This window comes from Schistocerca serialis, chromosome 8, assembly GCF_023864345.2.
Source record: "Schistocerca serialis cubense isolate TAMUIC-IGC-003099 chromosome 8, iqSchSeri2.2, whole genome shotgun sequence".
Classification (NCBI taxonomy): Eukaryota; Metazoa; Arthropoda; class Insecta; order Orthoptera; family Acrididae; genus Schistocerca; species Schistocerca serialis.
The window spans coordinates 324,420,540-324,440,140 of record NC_064645.1 but is presented as its reverse complement, the minus strand read 5'-3'; the positions used below and the strand labels follow the sequence as shown (position 1 = coordinate 324,440,140).

Below are 19,601 nucleotides of genomic sequence, written 5' to 3'. Positions count from 1 at the left end.
GAAAGACACTATTGGTGGAGTGGGGAGGATTTCATGAAGGATGGATCTCATTTCAGGGCAGGATTTGAGGAAGTCGTATCCCTGCTGGAGAGCCACATTCAGAGTCTGGTCCAGTCCCGGAAAGTATCCTGTCACAAGTGGGGCACTTTTGTGGTTCTTCTGTGGGAGGTTCTGGGTTTGAGGGGATGAGGAAGTGGCTCTGGTTATTTGCTTCTGTACCAGGTCGGGAGGGTAGTTACGGGATGCGAAAGCTGTTTTCAGGTTGTTAGTGTAATGGTTCAGGGATTCCGGACTGGAGCAGATTCGTTTGCCACGAAGACCTAGGCTGTAGGGAAAGGACCGTTTGATGTGGAATGGGTGGCAGCTGTCATAATGCAGGTACTGTTGCTTGTTGGTGGGTTTGATGTGGACGGACGTGTGAAGCTGGCCATTGGACAGATGCAGGTCAACGTCAAGGAAAGTGGCGTGGGACCTCCATCTGTTCAATGGCCAGCTTCACACGTCCGTCCACATCAAACCCACCAACAAGCAACAGTACCTGCATTATGACAGCTGCCACCCATTCCACATCAAACGGTCCCTTCCCTACAGCCTAGGTCTTCGTGGCAAACGAATCTGCTCCAGTCCGGAATTCCTGAACCATTACACTAACAACCTGAAAACAGCTTTCGCATCCCGGAACTACCCTCCCGACCTGGTACAGAAGCAAATAACCAGAGCCACTTCCTCATCCCCTCAAACCCAGAACCTCTCACAGAAGAACCACAAAAGTGCCCCACTTGTGACAGGATACTTTCCGGGACTGGACCAGACTCTGAATGTGGCTCTCCAGCAGGGATACGACTTCCTCAAATCCTGCCCTGATATGAGATCCATCCTTCATGAAATCCTCCCCATTCCACCAAGAGTGTCTTTCCGCCATCCACCTAACCTTCGTAACCTGTTAGTTCATCCCTATGAAATCCCCAAACCACCTTCCCTACCCTCTGGCTCCTATCCTTGTAACCGCCCCCGGTGTAAAACCTGTCCCATGCACCCTCCCACCACCACCTACTCCAGTCCTGTAACCCGGAAGGTGTACATGATCAAAGGCAGAGCCACGTGATTTACCAACTGACCTGCCTACACTGTGATGCATTCTATGTGGGAATGACCAGCAATAAACTGTCCATTCGCATGAATGGACACAGGCAGACAGTGTTTGTTGGTAATGAGGATCACCCTGTGGCTAAACAAGCCTTGGTGCACGGCCAGCACATCTTGGCCCAGTGTTACACCGTCCGGGTTATCTGGATACTTCCCACCAACACCAACCTATCCGAACTCCGGAGATGGGAACTTGCTCTTCAATATATCCTCTCTTCCCGTTACCCACCAGGCCTCAATCTCCGCTAATTTCAAGTTGCCGCCACTCATACCTCATCTGTCATTCAACAACATCTTTGCCTCTGCACTTCCGCCTCGACTGACATCTCTGCCCAAACTCTTTGTCTTCAAATATGTCTGCTTGTGTCTGTATATGTGTGGATGGATATGTGTGTGTGTGTGTGTGTGTGTGTGTGTGTGTGTGTGTGTGTGTGTGTGTGTGTGTGTGTGTGTACCCGTCCTTTTTTTCCCCCTAAGGTAAGTCTTTCCGCTCCCGGGATTGGAATGACTCCTTACCCTCTCCCTTAAAACCCACATCCTTTCGTCTTTCCCTCTCCTTCCCTCTTTCCTGATGAGGCAACAGTTTGTTGCGAAAGCTTGAATTTTGTGTGTATGTTTGTGTTTGTTTGTGTGTCTTTCGACCTGCCAGCGCTTTCGTTTGGTAAGTCACATCATCTTTGTTTTTTGATAAATTAACTGTAAATATTGATATACTCATTCAGGAAACTCTTCAGAAGTCTTAGCACAGTGTGAGAGGATGCAAAGTTTTCCGGTATTTTATTGGTAAGAATTTAAAAAAAAAAAAAAAAAAAAAAACAATTTGACCAATGGGAAAAACCATACTAGTGTAATATATAAATGAACAAACAATGGATGTCCAGATTGGAATATCAACAATTATGAAAGGATAGACCGTCATTGACTGTAAATGTGACATGTTGAGTTGCAGATAGGGACAATGGAAACAAAACAGCACACCTCACCCACACGTTAAAACTACCCCAGCACTCTGACTCGATTGCAGCTCTTGCACTGAAAGAAAGCAGGCACTTGAGAGTGGGGTATGGATGGTGGGAGAAAAGAGCACTGTCTGGTGGATCATGCAGGGACTAGGGGCAGGGGCTGTCACCTGTAAGTCTTGCCCAGCCACATCTTAGTCCCTGCCTCCGTCTTCCCAGCCCCCACTACCACATTGAAACAATGCAAGAGTTGCAGCCTGGCTAGATCAAGCATAGATAGTGATCATGTATGAATGAGGTGTACCTGCTTATGTGGATGGATTTGTTTTCCTTTCTTTTCTGAAGAAAACTTTGGGTGAAAGCTGAGTGTGGAACAGTCTTTTTGTTGTATAAATGAAGAATCTCATTTGATCTACAGTCAATGTTTAATAAAATCTTATTGCAGCTGTCTGAGGACTGATTTAGTAGAGGTTGGTGTTGAATCAAGATTTCATCTAGTCAGGTGTTTGACGAGTACTACAGAGCAGGTGTGTCATTTCTTAGCAACATACACATTGGTCAAACTCTTGCAAGTGTTGGCTTACAGTTACTCCTGCTGGCAAATCCATATACATGCCACACTTCTGAGATTGCTGTTTCCATTCACTCCTTACCTGGGATAAATGTGAAGACATATGGTAAAAGTAAACAAGTGACAGTTAGAATCAACAGATTAATAATCGGAGAGCAGAGTTTGTATTTCAGGCCTACTACATCTAAAAATTACAAAAATAACTCATTTCAATTTAGGAAGCTAGTAAATCATTTCAAACTACCCCACCCAGCCCTACATCAAAAATACTGTAAGCAAAATGCTGTCTAGTGTCATTACAGTTTCTAGCTTTCAAAGAAATGCACATAATATCCTATACAATATTTACCTTGCACTTGCAATATTCTTCATGACATCTGATGGCAAAATAAATGATGCATACAGAAAATCAAACTTATTTCTTCAGCAATAATAAGTCCTACTTACACTGCATATTACTCAAATATTCTTATTAATTTTAATAGCAGACCACTTGCCTCTATAACAATTGCCTGTGGAGCATTCTTCACTGACTTGCTCTGTGATGAAGCAGCGCCAGTTCCAGTTTCATTTTGCTTTACATATTCTTTAGGAGCTTCACAAATGGCCAAATATCCATCATTTGGTGGATGTTTGAAAGGTTGTGTCCCAAAATTGAATGACATCTCTGCATTCTGTATATAACATTAAAATGGATTAGTAGTTTATACTTTCAACACTACCTTAGTTACATCAACAGATGAACTGCACAATTTCATCTCAAATCATACAGATCTAGAGTGAATGTGTCACACCACTATTTCAAATATAAATAAAACACTACAGACTTCTTTAAATGAGAATATTTGCGAAAATGTTGCACTGAAAGGGAAAATTGAAAAAATCCTAAGAAATTTTGGTCTTATGTCAAAGCAGTAGGTGGATCAAAACAAAATGTCCAGACACTCTGTGACCAAAATGGTACTGAAACAGAGGATGACAGACTAAGGGCCAAAATACTAAATGTCTTTTTCCAAAGCTGTTTCACAGAGGAAGACTGCACTGTAGTTCCTTCTCTAGATTGTCGCAAAGATGACAAAATGGTAGATATCGAAATAGACGACAGAGGGATAGAGAAACAATTAAAATCGCTCAAAAGAGTAAAGGCCACTGGACCTGATGGGATACCAGTTCGATTTCACACAGAGTACGCGAAGGAACTTGCCCCCCTTCTTGCAGCGGTGTACCGTAGGTCTCTAGAAGAGCGTAGCGTTCCAAAGGATTGGAAAAGAGCACAGGTCATCCCCGTTTTCAAGAAGGGACGTCGAACAGATGTGCAGAACTATAGACCTATATCTCTAACGTCGATCAGTTGTAGAATTTTGGAACACGTATTATGTTTGAGTATAATGACTTTTCTGGAGACTAGAAATCTACTCTGTAGGAATCAGCATGGGTTTCGAAAAAGACGGTCGTGTGAAACCCAGCTCGCGCTATTTGTCCACGAGACTCAGAGCACCATAGATACGGGTTCACAGGTAGATGCCGTGTTTCTTGACTTCCGCAAGGCGTTCGATACAATTCCCCACACTCGTTTAATGAACAAAGTAAGAGCATATGGACTACCAGACCAATTGTGTGATTGGATTGAAGAGTTCCTAGATAACAGAATGCAGCATGTCATTCTCAATGCAGAGAAGTCTTACGAAGTAAGAGCGATTTCAGGTGTGCCGCAGGGGAGTGTCATAGGACCGTTGCTATTCACAATATACATAAATGACCTTGTGGATGACATCGGAAGTTCACTGAGGCTTTTTGCAGATGATGCTGTGGTGTATCAAGAGGTTGTAACAATGGAAAATTGTACTGAAATGCAGGAGTATCTGCAGCGAATTGACACCTGGTGCAGGGAATGGCAATTGAATCTCAATGTAGACAAGTGTAATGTGCTGCGAATACATAGAAAGATAGTTCCCTTATTATTTAGCTACAAAATAGCAGGTCAGCAACTGGAAGCAGTTAATTCCATAAATTATCTGGGAGTACGCATTAGGAGTGATTTAAAATGAAATGATCATATAAAGTTGATCGTCGGTAAAGCAGATGCCAGACTGAGATTCATTGGAAGAATCCTAAGGAAATGCAATCCGAAAACAAAGGAAGTAGGTTACAGTATGCTTGTTCGTCCACTGCTTGAATACTGCTCAGCAGTGTGGGATCCGTACCAGATAGGGTTGATAGAAGAGAGAGAGAAGATCCAACGGAGAGCGGCGCACTTCGTTACAGGATCATTTAGTAATCGCGAAAGCGTTACGAAGATGATAGATAAACTCCAGTGGAAGACTCTGCAGGAGAGACGCTCAGTAGCTCGGTACGGGCTTTTGTTAAAGTTTCGAGAACATACCTTCAGCGAAGAGTCAAGTAGTATATTGCTCCCTCGTACGTATATCTTGCGAAGGATAAAATCAGAGAGATTAGAGCCCACACAGAAGCATACCGACAATCCTCCTTTCCACGAGCAATACGAGACTGAAGGGAGAACCGATAGAGGTACTCAGGGTACCCTCCGCCACACACAGTCAGGTGGCTTGCGGAGTATGGATGTAGATGTAGATGGTACGAAACCAAAAGTGATCCAGATCTGAATTTATTTCCAATAAATACTTTGTTCCCCATACTATGAGGCATGATGAATATACTTCTGAGCTTTTCTTCTTTTCCTTTTTCTTTAGAATAATAAATGATGAAAATTTGTAACTTTTGTAAATTTCAGAATTATGTTTTGAAAATATGAATAGTCACAGAATGTTAACTGTCATGTGAAATGGCAAAGTGGAAGGACTGCTGTCAGTAATGATGTTAACGCATGACATTTTTAAAGTGTCAAAATATTTGTACATAAAGATGAAAGAATCCGAAATTTTTTGGTTATTTAGAAATTATTTTCCCCAAAGCCTCCATCCTAAATGTTCCAAAAACATCATGGTACATTAGGTGGTCAATGTACTTTGGGAATGTACCATCAGAGTGGGCAATACTTGTCTGTACAAAATGTGAAAATTTTTTTAGGTAGACCTAGCTCTACTCTCAAGGTCAATATTGATCGCTGATTTTAAGTAAATGCCATGAAAAACTGGTATTTCTGAATCAAAATAATTACTTTACAATATTATACGTGACTGAGAAAATAATTCATAATCTTGTTCAAAAGCATTTTATAACAAAAATGAGATGCAGAAATACTTATACCCACTTTTCTTTTTATGATATTATTCACTGATTATTATTGTCCTCTATCATGATTTTACTTTTTCATGACTTTCGATGGATTAAAATTGCCTACAATGTAACAATCAATACTACACTGTTGAAAAGAGTTCATTTGTTTTTTTCATCTGCTTGTCATTGAACTTGTACAGCTGAGCTGAGTTTGCACACAGGCAAAGATGATCCAAGAAGAGCAGTACTTGGGAAATGGAAATCGCACACTGATCTTTTGATGATGGTCATTTCAGAGCATTAGCAGGACCATGAGGTGTCATAGGAGATGGTTATATCTCACAGCTCATGAGACATACTTATTATTTGTCCCACCCACCACTGATTGTCATGCACTCGAGAAATGAAGTGGCTCACTGCAAAGTCTTCTAATGTACACTGTGGTTTCTGCATTTCATACACAGTAACAGGCTGCATTTCGTGGATAACCGTTCTTGCAATGTATGTGCCACTCTGGGATGTGAATTCCTACCACCGGCTTCATAGTAGACCACTCTTCTCTCTTTTTTAAAATGGAATTCCCTTAATGTACTTTCATTTAGCATTAAAAAGTTTCATTTTGTTACTAATTTTGATATAGTGTGTAAATCCAGCAGCATCTCTTGTAGCATCAACAGCCTCATGCTGCAGATTGCAAGATGTTTACAGAGATCTCCTACCCCATCACATGCACTTTTTCCATGACCTGCAGCTGTAAATATCAATTTTTTTGTCTTAAGTCCTGCACTCATAAAGCTGAAAGTGGTTTTTAAAATGAGATGCTGCACCATCAGTCATATACACATTTTAGGAAATGCATGGCTTCCAGTCATCAATTATCATGCTGACAGCATAGCATGCATGCATGAATGAATGAGATCATCACTGAGAATGTCAAAACAGTGTGATATTCCAAGAAAGCGAGCAACACGTGTATGTTTATACCTGTGGTGTGTCAGTGGTAATTTTGAATTTCATTCTGCAAAGCAACAGACCATTTCTCAGCAAAGTCGAGTTGAAGAAATATGTCAGTATTCTGAAATGTGACTTGCTTTACTTCTGCTATGGCCTGTCTCTGAATCCTCCAGATATGATGATCACACGACCCAATGCTTAACCTCTGTAACAAATTTCTCTGGCTCTACTGTCTTCTTCACCAACTCTCTTCCCTCCCACAATGCATAGGTTACGTCACTGTCAGTATCCTGAACGTGCAATGCTTCAACAGTCATCACTTCAGCACCAACTGTGTACTTCTTTTCTGTGACACTGCTTAGTATGCATACTTCCTTCACTGGCTGGCTTTTTATCCATTTTGGTCGTAAGGAGTAGAATTCTGTAAGACCAATTTTTAAATTCAGGTTCTCCTTTTTCATTATGAGATATTTCTCTTATCGATTTTGTCATAATCTTTTTACCTTTTTAACTTTTTCACCGTTTTCACTAACAGAGGTAACATCAGCCTGGTTAGGTGATATTCCAGAACAGTAGTAAGCGTATCATCTTGCGATGGATGCCCACAGTAAGAATCTGGGCATGCTTTTCTCATTCTTCATTTTATGAGCTTTTTAAATCAATGTGATAAAGTGGGTATGTACTTCTGTATCTGCTGCTTAGAGTAGCTACTTGATATCAGTAACTGTACCTTCTCTATGTAGGTCGCTGCTGAATATCAGTATTTAAGATTTGAAACCACATATCACATTTCGTGCATATATCACTATCTCAGGTTCTCAAGTGCATCGACATTATAAACTCCACAAAGTTTTGAAGATTTTGCTTGTGTAAAACTTGTTTCAATTTCTTCCACATTTCTTTTTACATATTGTTTTCTTCTTGTGCTTCTTACCTTTCCTGGACGTTTAAGGGGGGATATAGTAGGGGCTACAGCAGAAACACTAACCTACAATGCAATAACAACTTCACACCCAGGAATATAACCATCTGCACTGTTTTCTTCAGTTTCACATTTGGGTAGTAGTGATCGTTCAGGTGGGTTGTCATTAAATTTCTTCTTGTAGTGAATGTAGCAATTCCTGCACAATGGATGCGATCTTAATACTGTTGCTTGGAGATAAAGATATTTCTGGAATACCTTTGACAGATTTCCAACAACTGTAAAGTGTTTTTCACTTTTATTAAACACTGCCTTCTTGTGCCTTTTTTCATAGTTCACACACCTCACTTTCACTATTGTATTTCCTCACTGACACTGTATCTAACAAAAAGTTCAAACCAAACACAAAACTCGCTGTAGAATGGTTTATGTGCAAGTTATAACTCGTTTGTTATAAACAGAAGAGTGCTGGAAACAGTGTGCCAACATGCATATTTTACACTAGAAATTCAGTGATGTGAAATATGCAGAATGTTGAAAAATTTTTAACACTTTACACAGAAAAATATTGCCCACTAAGTTTTCACTGACAAATAATATTTTGTTTAATTCTCAAAAGTTTTTGGATGGGGGTTTTTCAATTAAATAATTCATAAATACTCATAAAAAATTAATTTTTTTACATTTTTAGTAATAAATATTTACAGATAGCTGGAGCAGAGATGATACTGTTTATAATTACATCAGTAGTATCTGATAATTTGGCATTCTGTGACTTTCCAAATCAGAAAAAAAAATTAAGAGAAAAATTAACTTTAATTTTGTATTTTGTCTTAAATTTGTAAGTTGAGGCAAGTCCATAAGTGTGCAGGCGTCAACTAAATTTCAATACACTAAGATGGAGCTTTAACCCAAAAAATATGTCAGGTCTCCAGTACTTTTGGTTTATTAGTTTTATTTTTTTGTTCACTACTGTTTTAAGAGTTATTTACAAAACATACATTTTTCAAAAGGCTGTACAATTTACAAAAATTAAGATAAAATGAAAATACTTTATTTCTCAACACTTATGATATAGATGTCTAATACATATTTTTTCCAGAGAAATTCACGACCACGAGTTGACATAGCCTGTATGATTTGAGATGTGATCAACCAACCAAGGCACCAAATTGCAGACAGGCACAATTAAAAGATACTCACATGTACCTTTCGGCCACAGCCTGCATCAGCGAACACACACACACACACACACACACACACACACACAAAGCAAGCACACCTCATGCATATACAACCGCCAACTCCGGTCTCTCTCTCTCTCTCTCTCTCTCTCTCTCTCTCTCTCTCTCTACTGATGCAGGCTATGGCCAAAAGCTATATGCGAGTGTTTTTAACTGTGTCTGTCCGCAACTTAATGTGTCTTCTTTGCAGTAAGTAGCAATCTATCTTTTCCTACATTGTTGATATCCCATACGGATCACGAAGATAAGATTACAGTAATTACAGTACACACACAAAAACACACACACACTTAAGCAATCATTCTTCCTATGCTCCCTATGTGAACGGAATGGAAAAAAAGCACCCTGCCTCGTGCTTCACAGTAATTACCAGGGTACAGATGTAAATGAAATAAAATGCATTAAAATGTAGCAACTTGTGTTTAGAGCTACTGAGCCTTTGTTGATAAGTGAGGAAAAAACCACGATCTTCCCTCTCCCTACCCCTTTTCAGAAGCTGATTGATCATCTACTGACTTCAAGATTTTATGTTCTTTGTTGTCTGGTTGCCGATTTTCTTGATACTTTGTCTTCGTTATTTACAATGTTTGCATCTTTTTGTCTACATCAATACAGTTTCTAGCCTTCACTTTGTGAGTTTTATATATGGACATCAACATAAACAGTTTTTGTCTGATAAATAGGTTTAGGTCTTTTTTCCCTGTAATGACATTCATATTGGAAAATGCATAATTTTAAGCATTTATTCGCACCAAAATACAGACTGAATCACATACTACTGTGCCAGTGAGTGTTCTGCTTACAATTAACATTCAATTCTCCTTATAATATGGTCTCTCAGATGGCAGCACTATATGCCAAAATAATTCCAAGGATTCACTTACTGGAGGTACACCAGACAATAGTCTTCCCCATTGCTACAGCACTCTCGAGTGACTGATACTCAGCCTGAGCGGTCTTGAGCTTGATGCTAACCTCTGAAACCCTCCTAACTATCTGAATGAACAGTGTAGTAGACAGTCTGTTACGTAAAGCTTTTCCACAAACCACCTCATTAGTACACTTATTTCTTCAAATGTGGCACTGTGTGAAGTTAAATCACAAACACCAAGCTCTTGTCATATCTAGATCAATCTGACCATTAACAGAAGCACACAGTAAGTTTTCCACCAGGAGCATCACAGTGCTTCTTAGAATTCTTTGTAATGTATGACAAATCATTTGCTTTGAGAGCCAACAAAATTTCTGCTCTCCAGAAACAATGTATTTGATAATGTAGATCATTGTAGCATTTTGAAGACAACACTGTGGAACACAATATCACGGTACGCCATTCTTTCTATTAAGAAAGCTGACACAACAGAAGAGTAATTTGGTTACAAAGGCCATTCCAGGATAGAAATAACAAAATAAAACTATAGACAAGCAAACACTTAAATCAAATTAATTAAAGGTGGTACGAGGACACACCATAGGAAATCTTGAAATGCACACTCTTCTTTCACACGTAGTAGGCAAGTGACACATGTATACTATAGATAGAGCAAGAGTAAGGTTGGAATACTGATTTCCTCATTTCTTAATTAAGCTTGAACACACACACACACACTTACCTTTAGAACAACTGCTGGGAAGAATGCAGAGTTTTTTATTTGCGGTGGAATTGAGAAAGCCTTGCCTAAATCAACACCATTTTTTGAGAACTTTATTTCCCCTGAGTCCAAATCAAGAAAGCACCCAATGGTGTCATGGATCCCAAATTCTTCACCATAGCTGTCAAACTGTTTGTTGTTTGACTTCTTCCCAGTGCCTCCAAATCCAAAGCCAAATTTGTCAGTTCCAAGATCGAGGTTAGCCTTCAAAATCAAATTTATTTCAGTTTAGAACAACAAATCCTGTAAAATGTGAAACTTAATTTTTTTGCTGTATGTGTTGTCATGCTGACCTGTAGTGTGGACCACCCAACTCTGCACAAGCCTTCATCAGTAACTGTTGCCTCGTAATAGTAACGACCCTTCCCTTGGACACCTTTCGTTGCTCTACATCCATGCCATTCCTTCTGCTCCCGTGATTGACACCTCAGTCCATCTGGTGTTACAGCCATTGCATGACCCCTATCAAAGAAACTGAGGGTCCAGTGTGGTGCTAAGAAGAGAGAAAGCTTATGATTATAGTTGACCGTCTTGTTGAATTATTTAAAGTTTCTAAAATGGCATGAAACAAACATTAATGTAAAGCCACTATAAGAAATGCCTTCAAAAATGTCATACATGCAATATAAGTAATTCCTTAAATGCACCAAGAATGAAATACCTGATTGGTTGAAATGTTATAGAAAGTGAAGAAGGGTTCTTATACTTTTCGAAGAAGCAGTCAGCTGCCTGCCTTTGACAAGTATCAAATCTGTTATTCTTCTGAATACCCACAAAAAACAACATGTAAACGTAAAGTGGCAGTAAAATAACATGTTATATGAGAGTCACTCCAAAAGTAATGCATTACCTCCCCCCCCCCCCAAAAAAAAAGAAAAAAAGAGAAAAGGAAAAAAAAAAAAACCTTCTGTTCTACACCTTCGCTATTCACAGCGGTTATCAATACATTTTTGCCACTTGCACTCAACTGCAATTCAACCAGTTTCCACAAGTTGCGCTGTCACAGCACTCCATCAAGATGCCTGCTGCACTCTATGTGCATCCTGTATTGTGAGCATGAGACAGTGGCAAACGATCACACAAGACTGAAGATGATGTATGGGGATGATAACTTTCCATAGCAGGAAAGTAAGTTGCTGGGCCAGCAGATTATCCCTGGCGAATGTGGAAGTGGCGATAGTCAAGGACCTTCCGCAGAGCGGCAGACTGACCACTGCACTGACAACGTGCAGCGTATTCATGATCTGATTTTGCTTACAAATGCTTAACAGTGAACAAACTGTCATTCTGAGTTGGAGTAGAAGAAGTAGCAAGTACGTGCATAATATTGAGACAGTTGAAGCTGAAAACAGTTTGCACTAGGAGTTTTCCAAAGTGCTGATGGATGCCCAAAAAGAAACGTGCAAGGCAACTGCACAGTGAACTTTTGGAACAGTACGAAAATTTTGAAGATGACTTGCTTGCAAGAATTGTGAAGGGAGATGAAACCTAGTTGCATCACTCTGAACCTGAGATGAAAAGGCAAGTGACAGAATAGCATAATGCAAACTTGCCAAAGGAGAAGCAACACAAAACCGCATCTTCAGCTGGAGAAGTGGTGGCTACTGTGTATTTTTGATTCAGAAGGACCATTCCCTGTAGCAAGCAATAAAAAACTTCATGCTTGAATGTGTTGCATTTGACAACATTGGCAAAAACACGATGTTTATCTGTTGCGTAGTAACGTCCGTTCACACGCCAGTGCGAAAACCACCACTGAGATCATAAAGCTTGGGTAGACAACATGGAAATATATGCACACTACAGCTCCGATCCGGCACTATGTGACACATACCACTTTGGAAAATTGAAGTAATCCCTTAGCGGAATGAGATTTGAAGATTGCAACTATCTTGTGAAGGCTGCTAAACAGTGGCTCAAAGGTGCTGCTCCTGAATCCTAATGTGTAAGTATACAAGCCTTAGGTTCGCAGTGGACTAGGACAATTGAAAGGGACAGAAATTATGTGAAAAAATGACACTGTCTCTCAGTAAGGCATCCACATACTATAAAAATATTGAAGATATGGAAAATAAATTGGATATTTAAAGAAATAGTGCCTTTCTTTTAGAGCAACCCTAATACACAGAGACAAATTGACTATTTAGTCCCCCCTCCCCAATTGTAGGGTTAAAATTTATTTTTGAAGGGAGCAACAATACATACATAAACAAATTCCTGACAGAAAATAGATGTTATTTGATTAATGAAAGTGGACGAGTGAGCCACTAGGTAAAATCATAATCTGCTTACAATTACCTATAACAAACAACTCCATACAGAATTCTAAAATTTGCACAACTCACACCAGTGAACACAGTGCAGGTGTGTCCACCAACCTGGAGGTATGTTTTGTTGTCAATATATAAAACACGATTAGAACTGTGACGCAATGTGGCTGGTACAGCACAAACATTGAAAAGTAGTGAGCCCTTTTAACACCAGTGTGCACTCGGTGTGCTTGCCGGGGGGTCTCGTCCGTAATGTGGAGGAGGCCATTCCGGCAGCTATTGAACGCACTGGGTGTGACCGGCTGCAGATAGTAGCACATGTCGGAACGAATGACGCCTGCCGCTTGGGTTCTGAGGCCATCCTTGGTTCCTTCCGGCGGCTGGCTGATTTGGTGAAGACAACCAGCATCGCACGCGGAGTGCAAGCTGAGCTTAATATCTGCAGCATAGTGCCCAGAGTCGATCGCGGTCCTCTGGTTTGGAGCCGTGTGGAGGGTCTAAACCAGAGGCTCAGACGACTCTGCGACTATAATGGTTGCAAATTCATCGACCTCCGTTATTGGGTGGAGAACTGTAGGGCCCCCCTAGACAGGTCAGGCGTGCACTACACACCGGAAGCAGCTACTAGGGTAGCAGAGTACGTGTGGCGTGCACACGGGGGTTTTTTAGGTTGGGCGAAACGATAAAATACCTGACGGCTTACCAGAGAGGACATTATCATCGTTGATAAAGAATGTCCGTCCTCAGCGACCAAAAACAGGAAAAGTTAACGTAATATTGGTAAACTGCAGGAGTATCCAGGGCAAGGTTCCTGAATTAGTATCTCTTATTGAAGGAAATAGTGCGCATATAGTATTAGGAACGGAAAGTTGGTTAAAACCGGAAGTGAACAGTAACGAAATCCTAGACACAGAATGGAATATATACCGCAAGGATAGGATAAACGCCAATGGTGGAGGAGTATTTATAGCAGTAAAGAATTCAATAATATCCAGTGAAGTTATTAGCGAATGCGAATGTGAAATAATCTGGGTTAAGTTAAGTATCAAAGGTGGGTCAGATATGATAGTCGGATGCTTCTATAGACCACCTGCATCAGCAACCGTAGTAGTTGAGCGCCTCAGAGAGAACCTGCAGAACGTCGTGAAGAAGTTTCGTGATCATACTATTGTAATAGGGGGAGACTTCAATCTACCAGGTATAGAATGGGATAGTCACACAATCAGAACTGGAGCCAGGGACAGAGACTCTTGTGACATTATCCTGACTGCCTTGTCCGAGAATTACTTCGAGCAGATAGTTAGAGAACCAACTCGTGAAGCTAACGTTTTAGACCTCATAGCAACAAATAGACCGGAACTTTTCGACTCCGTGAATGTAGAAGAGGGTATCAGTGATCATAAGTCAGTGGTTGCATCAATGACTACAAGTGTAATAAGAAATGCCAAGAAAGGAAGGAAAATATATTTGCTTAACAAGAGTGATAGGGCACAAATCGCAGAATATCTGAGTGACCACCATCAAACGTTCATTTCTGAGGAAGAGGATGTGGAACAAAAATGGAAAAATTCAGAAACATCGTCCAGTACGCCTTAGATAAGTTCGTACCGACTAAGGTCCAAAGCGAGGGGAAAGATCCACCGTGGTATAACAATCATGTACGAAAGGTACTACGGAAACAAAGAAAGCTTCATCATAGGTTTAAGAGTAGTCGAATCATAGCTGATAAGGAAAAGCTGAACGAAGCGAAAAAGAGCGTAAAGAGAGCAATGAGAGAAGCATTCAACGAATTCGAACATAAAACATTGGCAAACAATCTAAACAAGAACCCTAAAAAGTTTTGGTCATATGTAAGATCGGTAAGCGGATCTAAATCCCCTATTCAGTCACTCGTTGACCACGATGGCACCGAAACAGAGGACGACCGAAGAAAGGCAGAAATACTGAATTCAGTGTTCCGAAACTGTTTCACTGCGGAAAATCGTAACACGGTCCCTGACTTCAGCCGTCGCACGGACGCCAAAATGGAAAATATTGAAATAAACGATATCGGAATTGAAAAACAACTGCTATCACTTAGTAGCGGAAAAGCATCCGGACCAGACGAGATACCCTTAAGATTCTACAGTGATTATGCTAAAGAACTTGCCCCCTTTCTATCAGCAATTTATCGTAGATCGCTGGAAGAACGTAAAGTACCTAGCGACTGGAAGAAAGCGCAGGTCGTTCCCATTTTCAAGAAGGGTCATAAATCAGATGCGAATAATTATAGGCCTATTTCGCTTACGTCAATCTGTTGTAGAATAATGGAACATGTTTTGTGTTCTCGTATTATGACGTTCTTAGATAATACAAATCTCCTTCATCATAACCAACATGGATTCCGCAAACAGAGATCATGTGAAACTCAGCTCGCCCTATTTGCCCAAGAAATTCACAGTGCCGTAGACACTGGCGAGCAGATTGATGCCGTATTCCTGGACTTCAGGAAGGCATTTGATACGGTTCCGCACTTACGTTTAGTGAAAAAAATACGAGCTTACGGAATATCGGACCAGGTTTGTGATTGGATTCAGGATTTCCTAGAAGAAAGAACACAACATGTCATTCTTAACGGTTCAAAATCTGCAGATGTAGAGGTAATTTCGGGAGTACCGCAGGGAAGCGTGATAGGACCTTTATTGTTTACAATATACATAAATGACTTAGTTGACAACATCGGTAGCTCCGTGAGGCTATTTGCAGATGACACGGTTGTCTACAAGAAAGTAGCAACATCATAAGACTCGTACGTACTCCAGGAGGACCTGCAGAGGATTAATGCATGGTGCGACAGCTGGCAGCTTTCCCTAAACGTAGATAAATGTAATATAATGCGCATACGTAGGGGCAGAAATCCATTCCAGTACGATTATGCCATAGGTGGTAAATCATTGGAAGCGGTAACGACCGTAAAATACTTAGGAGTTACTATCCGGAGCGATCTGAAGTGGAATTATCACATAAAACAAATAGTGGGAAAAGCAGGCGCCAGGTTGAGATTCATAGGAAGAATTCTAAGAAAATGTGACTCATCGACGAAAGAAGTAGCTTACAAAACACTTGTTCGTCCGATTCTTGAGTATTGCTCATCAGTATGGGACCCTTACCAGGTTGGATTAATAGAAGAGATAGACATGATCCAGCGAAAAGCAGCGCGATTCGTCATGGGGACATTTAGTCAGCGCGAGAGCGTTACGGAGATGCTGAACAAGCTCCAGTGGCGGACACTTCAAGAAAGGCGTTACGCAATACGGAGAGGTTTATTATCGAAATTACGAGAGAGCACATTCCGGGAAGAGATGGGCAACATATTACTACCGCCCACATATATCTCGCGTAATGATCACAACGAAAAGATCCGAGAAATTAGAGCAAATACGGAGACTTACAAGCAGTCGTTCTTTCCACGCACAATTCGTGAATGGAACAGGGAAGGGGGGATCAGATAGTGGTACAATAAGTACCCTCCGCCACACACCGTAAGGTGGCTCGCGGAGTATAGATGTAGATGTAGATGTGCCTGTATATTAATGCACAGTGCCCATATTTTCAATCTTGTTAGAGTGACTTTTTTCATCTGTGTGGCTAGCAGACTGTTCTCCACACATTCCGTTCAGAGTCCCTTAATTTTGTTATCTTGTGCCACCAATCACTGTAATTAATACAATGGACAAGGCAGTTCCTGATGGATTCAAAAGTAGTCCATCATCTCCAATAACAGTGTCCTCCAGTAAATTCAATTGCCAACTGTTAATGATGCTAACTGTTTGCATTCTGAGTAACCCTAACAACAAATTTCACTTACAACTAGTTCTCAACTAAATTTGAGAGCACAACTACACACACACATTAAGAGTCTGATTCGCAGTCTATTGACATTTGTATGTCAACTGGCAGTACCTAACAACTCAACACAAGTACCAGATAAAATTAATGTTGACACCGTGTTGGTGGGGATTACTTCCATATTAAAAATCTTTGTGCGTATGGACAATACATGATTTCAGGCAGCCTCTACCCAAGAGATGGAGCAAGAAACAGGTCACTTCTGAAGTCACCATGAGAAAAATTATTGAATTGACTGTATTTCATTGATTTCAGTAAGGGGTGGACAAACAGTTCAATTTGTCTCTAGCAGCACTATCATTCTAACATTTCTTCCATGCAAACCATTGTATCACTTTAGTGTAAGGCAATTTGATGCACTGAAGCAACTAAATGAGTGAATTTTGAAGCTGGTAGGTAATAATAATAATAATAATAATAATAATAATGATAATAATGGATTATGTTCTCTGTTTGATGTATTTTATACCGTGGTCTAGAATCAACAGCCTTATAACTATACACAACAATTCTTGATGCCATTTGGAAAAAACATTTTAAAGCTGAACTGACCAAATTTTCTACCCCCTGACAGGACTAGTTACCACACACAAGAACTCAAGAATCTAATGTGTGACATTCAATGAGATTAACACACTTTACTCAGAACTAAGGCGACCACATCTGCAACAAGAAGAGGGCATGAAGAGTGAAAACTCAAATCTTTACACACATGTATGCACATACAGTGAAGGTTTGCAATCAAATAAGAGCACCAGTTGCACTTTTATTTGAGGAGTTGCAGTTGAATGAGAAATAGAATTTGGTTTGAAGTTAAATGCTCTTTTCTACTAGTACAATCCACTTATTACTATTCATTCTCCTTGATAATGTGGTGGACTGTTCACATACGCAACAAGTAACTCTGTCACTGACATGAATGCTGGTAGGCTCTCAGGGGGAGGGGGTAAACTTTTGGATTGTATGTACACCATGTTATGACAATAAGGTAAATATTGATGGTTAATAGTTTTCTACATATGACTTTTTGACAACATAGGCAAAAGAGATGGATAGTTTTGAGGCACTAGGCACAGTCTTACCGTAATATTACAGAGGTCACGAGGGCAACAAAAAGATTAATTCAGGAGTGGAGGGAAGCAACTGCAAGCAAATGGTCTAACGTTAGTTCTGTTGGAAAAACAGGAATAGCTTACTTACAGACCCATCACAGATTCAGTTGATTTCTTTTTTTAATAAACTTTAGAAACTTAATCAGGATGTTAGGGCAATGATTTGATTTCTGCTCCTTTCAGAAATAAGTACAATACCATGACTAGAATGGAAGCTTTCAATTTTTCAATGTGCCAAGATTATGTTGAGTTCTCTGAAGACATTCCTTTTGAATCAGACTCATGTATGAATTAATATTTTGATACAATTACGTTACACAATTTTGTTTGTAAAATCAGCCGAGACAGTTACCTTCCCACTGTGTTTTCATACAAAAGGCCACCACCAACGGCGGATAATATACACCGAGTTGACAAGAGTCATGGGATAGTGATATGCACATATACAGGTGGTGGTAGTATCACCTACATGTGCGTTGGTAGAGCTATAATTCGTTCTCAGGTGTTTCATGTGAGAAGCTTTCCAACGTGGTTATGGCAGCACGAAGGGAATTAACAGCCTTTGCATGCAGAATGGTACTTGGAGACACATGGGACACTCAGTTTCAGAAACCGTTACGAGAATTCAACATTCCGATATCCACAGTGTCAAGAGTGTGCCGAGAATGCCAAATTTCAGGCATAACCTCTTTCCATGGACAACACAGTTGCCAAAGGCTTTCACTTAACTACCAAGAACAGTGATGTTCGCGTAAAGTTGTCACTGCTAACAGACAAGCAAAACTGTGTGAAATAACCATAGAAATCAATGTGGGGACATATTGAACATATCCATTAGGGCAGCACAGCAAAATTTGACATTAATGGGCTATGGCAGCAGACACCCTATGTGAGTGGCTTGGCTAACAGCACAACATTGCTGCAGTGCCTCTCCAGCCTCATTGCCATACTGATTGGACCTAGCTGACTGGAAAACCGTGGCCTCATCATCAGATAAATCCTGATTTCAGTTGGTAAGATTCAAGTAAGGTCAGACGCCACAAGACCACGGACCCAGGTTGTCAACAAGGCCCTGTGCAAGCTGTTGGCAGCTCCATAATGGTGTGGGCTGTGTTTACATGGAATGGACTGGTCCTCTGGATATTTGGCTACTTGAACATTTGCAGCCACTGATGGATGTCATGTTCCCAAACGACGACAAAATTTTTATGGATGACAATGCGCCATGTCACCAGGCTACAACTGTTTGCAATTGGTTTGATGAACATTCTGGATAATTCAAGTGAATGATTTAGCCACCCAGATCGCCCGACATGAGTCCCATTGAACATTTATGAGACATAATCAAGACTTAGTTCACGCACAAAATCCTGCATTGGCAACACTTTTGCAGTTAGTGGGAAGTCTGCAAGAGAAGAAACAGTGACGTAGTACTATGGGTGAAAAGTTCCAATTTGCACAGCAAAATGTTTTAATTACACCATACAAGGGAAAATTGTTGTTAGTAACGATATTTTAGAAGTGAGGGTGGGGTGATAGAATCCTTCCTACTGCACATCATGTGTTTGTGTGTGCAGGTTTAAAATTCAGTCGTGAGGAGAATGTAGACACAGCGGTCAAACGGCAACAACAAGTACCTGTCGGGCGATCCATGGAAGTTTCAGAGAAAGTGCATATGAGAGGAC

General features: G+C 40.5%; 1 protein-coding gene across 1 annotated transcript in view; it reads right to left on the bottom strand.

Annotated features, from left to right (window-relative positions):
• The window catches only part of LOC126416180 (ATP-dependent RNA helicase Ddx1), a 75,900-nt gene that overhangs the window by 37,559 nt on the left and 18,740 nt on the right, over positions 1-19,601 (bottom strand). Inside the window, exons 4-6 of the mRNA XM_050083760.1 lie at positions 10,940-11,139; positions 10,608-10,850; positions 3,174-3,350 (exon numbers count right to left, since the gene is read on the bottom strand). Of these exons, the coding sequence (XP_049939717.1) occupies positions 3,174-3,350; positions 10,608-10,850; positions 10,940-11,139 (620 nt within the window). The remainder of the gene's footprint in view (positions 1-3,173; positions 3,351-10,607; positions 10,851-10,939; positions 11,140-19,601) is intronic.